Source organism: Lathyrus oleraceus, chromosome 6 (genome assembly GCF_024323335.1).
Source record: "Lathyrus oleraceus cultivar Zhongwan6 chromosome 6, CAAS_Psat_ZW6_1.0, whole genome shotgun sequence".
In the NCBI taxonomy this organism is placed as follows: Eukaryota; Viridiplantae; Streptophyta; class Magnoliopsida; order Fabales; family Fabaceae; genus Lathyrus; species Lathyrus oleraceus.
Genome location: NC_066584.1, coordinates 115,861,109 through 115,867,998, shown reverse-complemented (window position 1 = coordinate 115,867,998; position 6,890 = coordinate 115,861,109). Strand labels below are relative to the sequence as shown.

Below are 6,890 nucleotides of genomic sequence, written 5' to 3'. Positions count from 1 at the left end.
ATACGTATACAATTTTAAATTTTAAAAAAATTAACATAGAGCATGCGCCACATGCATTGGCGTATATACATGATGTAGTGTATGCATGCACCAATGCAATTGGCTTCATTGCATGCATGCGCCTAGACCATTGGCGCCTCTGTTCAATGGAAAAATAGATGTGTCAGTCTAATGGGCACATGCTTCATAAAAAGTGGTTATTTTCGTAAATATTTTGAAAAATAGGTTATTTTAGAATTTTAAATGAAAAATATGGTTATTTTAAAAAAAATCACTAAAGTTTTAGGATCATGCATTTCAAGTTGATACTTATCTTATTAAGAGAACGCCAACTGCTACACTTATCATGAGCTCTCCTTATCTAGCTCTCTATCATGTAAATCTTGACTTTAAGTATCTCAAAAAATTTGGTTGTGAATGTTATCCATATCTTAAACCATATAATCCTCATAAATTTTCTTATCATTTAAGAGAATGCTTACTCTTGGGCTACTCCACTAATTACAAAGGATACAAGTGTTTGTCAAGTGATGGAAGAATCTCCATCTCCAAAGATGTAATCTTCAATGAACTTAGATTCCCCTATAATTCTTTGTTTCCTTCATCATCTCTTAGCTCCATGACCTATACACATTCCTCAATATCAATATCTCTCACATTTTCTCATTCTCGTTTCACTCTCATCTCCAATGTTCATCCTTCTAACACTACTTAATCTCCTTCAACTAGTCCAAACTCAGCCTCCCTATATGATTAGATTTCCTCTTCTACTTCTCACTTTGTATCCAATTCTATACATCTCAAGCATTCCATTCCTTCTTCTTTAGACTCTAGTTTACCTGCCACCACTCTCAGTGCTACTGAATCTCTCAATAATGCAGAGACATTACAACCTTATGAATTACCTTGAGTCCAACTCATCTCAACCTATTGAAGCCTCCTTTTCTTTTTCGCCATCTATTGGAAGTCTCTCACCTCAACCACCCGGGATTCATACCCAAAGTACTCGTACCATGGTCACAAAAGACAAGGATGGCATAGTCCAACCAAGACTTCACCCTACAGTAATCTTGACCGAGCTTGAGCCCACCTCATATAAAATAGCACTTAAGCATCCTAAATGGCTTGATGCCATGAAAGATGAACAATCAACTTTGCTAATAATCACACATGGACCCTTACTCATCTTCCATCTAATATAAGAATTATAGGATGCAAGTGGGTTTTCAGAATCAAGCAAAATCCTGATGGTTCCATCTTGAAGTGCAAGTCCAGACTTGTGGATAAAGGTTACCATCAAGTGAATGGCTTTGAGTTTCAAGAAACATTCTCTCTGTTAGTGAAACATGTAACAATGAGGGTTATTCTTACATTGTACATCTCTAGAAGATGGCACATCACTCAACTTGATGTGAATAATGCTTTTCTGAATAGCTTACTTGCAAAGGAAGTCTACAAGCAACAACCACCAAGTTTTCTTAATGTTGATACATCCCTAGTTTTCAAATTAAACAAATCTATTTATGGCCTTAAATAGGCCCCTAGGGCCTAGTTTGAAAGGCTCGCCAATATTCTTCACACCTTTGGCTTTCAAACTAGAAAAAGTGATCCCTCGTTATTCACACTTATCACCTCACACTATACCATTTTCATGTTGGTATATGTGGATCATATCATAATAAGAGGAATTTCTCATACTCATATTCTGAATTTAATTTCCAAATTGCATGATAAATTTACCCTAAAACAGTTAGGTCACCATGATTACTTCTTAGGCATTGAGGTCTCTCATTACTCCAATGGGTGTCTCTTTCTATCTCAAACAAAATATATGAGGGATTACCAGCTAAGACCAACATGAGTGAGGCCATGAGTCTTCCTACTCCTATGGTGTATAATCTCAAGTTAATAAAAGTTGGGGTTGACTATCATCAGGATCCTGCTAACTACGGGTCAGTGGTGAGAGCCTTACAACATGCTGCAATCACAAGGCCTAAGATCAAATTTGATGTTAGCATAGTCTGCTAATTTCTAGTTCAACCTCTTGAGAGTCATTGGGTTGTTGTAAAGAGGATACTGAAATACCTCAAAGTATCATTCATCATGGCTTACATCTATTTTCATCTACTCCTGACAAGCCAATTGCCATTACTTCCTTCTCTGATGTTGATTGGGGTTTAGACCCAAATGACATGATATTTACCTCAGATTCATGCGTCTACATAGGCCTAAGCTTGGTTTCCAAAGAAACAAACTCTAGTAGTTAGGTCAAGTACTAAAGTTAAGTATAAGAGTCTAACTAGTACTGCAACTGAGGTTCTTTGGCTTCAATCCCTCTTATTATAACTAAAAGTGCATGCTCTCGCACCAATTCTTTACTGTGACAATCTCAGTATTGTGACTCTTTCACACAATCCTGTGCTTAATGACCAAACAAAACATATGGAGTTGGATATCTTTTTCTTAAGAAAAAATATTATGAACAAAATCCTTGTTGTAAAGCGCACTCTTCACAATGCTGACATCCTTATCGTCTTCACTAAAGTTTTTGAATCTCAAATATCATCTCAAAGTAGTGGATAAAAATACTTTGTCCTAAGAGCAACTTAAAAAAAAAAAAGACTCATCAGTTTGTGGAAAAGATATTAGAGAATATTATAATATAAAAGATGTATAGCTTATAAAAGAGTTTGTTAGGGTTAATCACCGACTCATGTTGAGGTGTCATTAAGTTTATTATAACTCGGTGCACTCAAACTTCTCTATAAATAGCAATCTTGTTATCTCTTGTAAATAACATTTTGTTCATTCTATTAATTCAATATAATAGATTTTTCTATCTCTCCTTTAATTCAGTTTTAATTCAATTAAAGTATGAACACTTTTTCAATTTCTAATAGACATGTCTTCTAAAAGAAGTTATATGTAACATGAATCTTTATAATAATGAAATAGAAATTAAAATCGATAACTGAAAATGTAGAGAAATCAAAGTTTAAAGGAAATTTTTAAAATGTTAAAACGGTAAAATTTTCATATTTAAAGGGATAAAGACATGTTTAATCTTTAAAAAAAATTGAATGTGTATTTTCAAAATGCGTTTAGGATGGGAAAAGTGCATAAAATAATTAATTGAAAAATCTAAATGATAATGTGCATTGAAATTTGTATGAACATATTTTAATAGTACTTTAAACTTTACATTAGTTATATGTTGTTGACTCAAGATTAGTTGTGATGTATCATACTACTTTTCCTGTGATTAGCATTCTCTTTATGTATTTTCTATACGTTACCTACTAGTGCAGACTTGGTTCCTTCTAGTGCCTGATTTATTTATGTATTGTGTCTTGGAATAACCATCCTTACTAGAAGAAGCTTACTAGAAGAAGCTTGAACAAGATAAATATAACTATCAATTTCATCGAATCTAATCTTGATATGTACTCTATTTGATATTTAAAAGATGAAAGAACATGATCATTAATCATACAACAATTCAAACACTTTTAGTTTTAGAAACTACCCCTACTGCCTGAATCCAGAACAAACAAAAAGAATGATTTTATGTTCATGAGGAAAAAATATAACACAGTAAAAGAAACCTTCCGTATTTATCTTCTCTAAAAGGGACAAATACAAAAGAGTATTTCACAGAATATTCACAGAATATTTCTTAATCACCAGACATGGCTAACAACTTCAATAATTAACATTAATCACTGCTTTCTTCAAAATGCTAATCATCCAACTGATATATAATAATGAGATGGAAGAGGAGAAAAGAATTAGGCTGGAAATTTAAATATAAAAAAAAAAAAACCAATAAATAATGGCACCAAAATAAAAAAGAGGAGCATATTCATCATCCTCCATCTATTTAATTCACACTTCCAGAGCTAAGGCAGTGAAACTAGCAAAGACTAATCTGTGACCATATCTGCCACCCCGTTTTGTGCAGCTGCTTCTGCAAGTCTCTTCCAGTTCAATTCCCTCTGATCTTCCTCTTCTTTGGCTTTTGCCTGTTTCTCTGCATGACGCTTCTGGCATTCTTCAAATAATTCTGCATCCATTTCGATAAACATTTTGCGAACATTCGCGGTCAGACCGTGAACTGCCTGGTTCCAGTGACCGTCGATATTTCTCTCGAATGCTTCAAATATTATTGGTAATATCACAGCCCTGTTTTGAGCAATTAAGGTCACAATACGTTCATTATTCCATAAAAAGAGGGCTCGCTCTGCAACCTGCATATAACAGCAAACAAAGTTCAGTTCCAACTGATCATGATTCTCCAGGGCACCATTTAAAGGTCTTGAGAAAAGCATAGGTAAAAGACATATATAACACCTTAACGATTTGACCTGTAGATTTTATTGGTCATCCTCTACCTCTAACCAATGAACTGCCTACCCCACTCGCATAACTAGGGCTTCTACAAGTCTTCTTCAAACATGATCAAATCAATTAAGGTGAGATTCATTCTATCAATTTCTTCCATAATAGGTTCAACTCAAACTATCTCTCAACAAATCTATTTCCAATCCTATCTAGTCTTCTAGTAATGCAGCCTAATAATTTCCAGATGGGTCTAAGCCTTCCTGCAAAATGTATCATTACATATCTAGTTTGTGTACAATTTTACAATACTCACTCCGTCCCATATTATAAGTCATTTTGTAAAAAAAAATCATAAATTATAAGTCACAACATTAATGTTTCTTTCCTCATCATACTCTACTATTTATTACTCTTTATTCTTTTAATCCTTTTAATTTTTTTTAACCCTTTACTGTTTATTACTATTTATTCTTTCAATTCTTCTTTCCAATGCCATAATGAAAGATAAGTTTGTAAACCTACTTAAAATTTCTCAATTTCTCTTTCCCGTGTAAAATTGCCAAAGCCTGGGAGGGGGTAGTATCTGTTATTGGGGGTACTATATTGCTCTCCCTAATTCCGATCATCAGTAGCATAATCAACAGTAGTTGCTAGTGGTATAAAAACTTGAAAGATTCTTGGTTATGAAGTGACTGAGTCTGAGAGCAAGAGCATTCCCAAAGTTTGCACAGGGTTTAATCATTCAAAAGCATGCACCACACACAATAAAAAGAAACACCAACCAGATAGATATTAAGCTGAACACCAGTGAAGGAAACATAAAGAAAGAACATTAAATGACTGAGATAATAACAAAATGTCATCATAATTCAAAATCCCAATCAATTAGATTTGAAAATTTAACATTACTGTCTTGTTTGAAAATAAATGGCAAAGAGACTATTATAATTGGTATGAATGAATTCCTGCCATAAATGGTCGACCAATGGAGAATTGATATGAATGAATTCCAGCCCAATACTTAGTTAATAGATCAAGAGAAATCAAGAAAAAAAACATCAAAAAATTGTAACCTGAAAAGTTCTGAAGCACTAGGAAAACCCTCCTATAATGATAAAAGGGTATTTGTTATCTCCCCTTTTTGGACGGGAGCTAAAATTGCTTGCTTCCCCCTCAAACCAAACCCTAAGTGCTTGCTTCCCCCTCAAACCAAACCCTAAATGCTAGCTGTTAAGGGGAAAGAACCAAGCCACTTATGTCCTCCACAAAGCATTGCATACTATTCAATGTGGGACCTAGGCACCCCATTATACCCTAGAATTCGGGAAGGACGATTGAAAGTACTAGGTCTTTCCTCCTTGAAAAACAAAGATTCAAGCCTAAAGTTTCTCAACAACAAATCTTTCTTTTCAGAATCAATAAAGATCAACAAGAAAAAAGTTCTCTTATACCAATATAGCCAAGGTCATCCTTCGCTTAGAGTCATTAAAACATCTAACATTTATGTTGAGAGTCTTTATTATGAGGTGTGTGAGTTTGTCAAACACAAACATGTACCTTTTTCGATTAGTAAAAAAATGAGTACTTTTTCGTTTTATCTAATTCATACAGATGTGTGGAGCCCATCTAATATTCCAAATATATTAGGTGCTAGATGGTTTGTAATCTTTATTGATGATTGTACTTAGGTTACTTGGGTCTACTTACTTAAACAAAAAAATATGAAGTCAATTATGTGTTTCCATACTTTTTCTCCATGGTTAAAAACCAGTTTGGCACGAGTGTTAACAGAATTCGGTCTGATAACGCCAAAAATTACTTTAATCACAATCTTAATTCTTTCTGCCAAAATGAAGGTATCATCCATGAATCTTCGTGTGCTAAAACACCCCTACAAAATGGCATTTCTGAGAGAAAAAATAGGCATTTGTTAGACCAAACACGTACTATGATATTTCAAATAATGTTCCAAAAAAATATTGGGGCAAGGTCATTTTAACTGCATCGTATCTCATAAATCATTTGACTTCTATTGTCCTTGGCTCCAAAACTCCTATGGATGTCTTGTCTTCGTTCTATCCTAACGTGTCGATTTCTAGTAATCTCACTTCTAGAATATTTTGGTGTACATCGTCCGTTCATATCATAGTGATGGTAGAGAAAACTTAATCTAGAGTCTTAAATGTGTCTCTTTATATGATATTCTTCTACCCAAAAGGATTGTAAATGTTATCATCCACCATCTCATAAATTTTGTTTCTCAAGGTGTCACTTTTCATGAACAAGAAAGTTACTACGTTCAAACTCATCTTCAAGGGAAAAACATAAGTATGAATGATGATTGATGAGTCTCTTCTACTTCCTAACATTACTCTCGGACCAGAAATTGAGGTTGAAACTAGTAGTGACAATGTTAAAACTCAACATTAATCTGAAAAACATGAAAATGTTGAAGTTAATGTAAGATATGGAAAGAATTTAATATATATTATACAACAAGGAAGGAAGACCATTCTTGAATCTACTCATATCCAAGAGTTGAATCTGAC

General features: G+C 33.8%; 1 protein-coding gene across 1 annotated transcript in view; it reads right to left on the bottom strand.

Annotated features, from left to right (window-relative positions):
• Positions 1-3,587: 3,587 nt before the first annotated feature.
• The window catches only part of LOC127096825 (serine/threonine protein phosphatase 2A 57 kDa regulatory subunit B' beta isoform), a 10,806-nt gene continuing 7,503 nt past the window's right edge, over positions 3,588-6,890 (bottom strand). Inside the window, exon 2 of the mRNA XM_051035362.1 lies at positions 3,588-4,247. Within this exon, the coding sequence (XP_050891319.1) occupies positions 3,924-4,247 (324 nt within the window). The 3' untranslated portion in view covers positions 3,588-3,923. The remainder of the gene's footprint in view (positions 4,248-6,890) is intronic.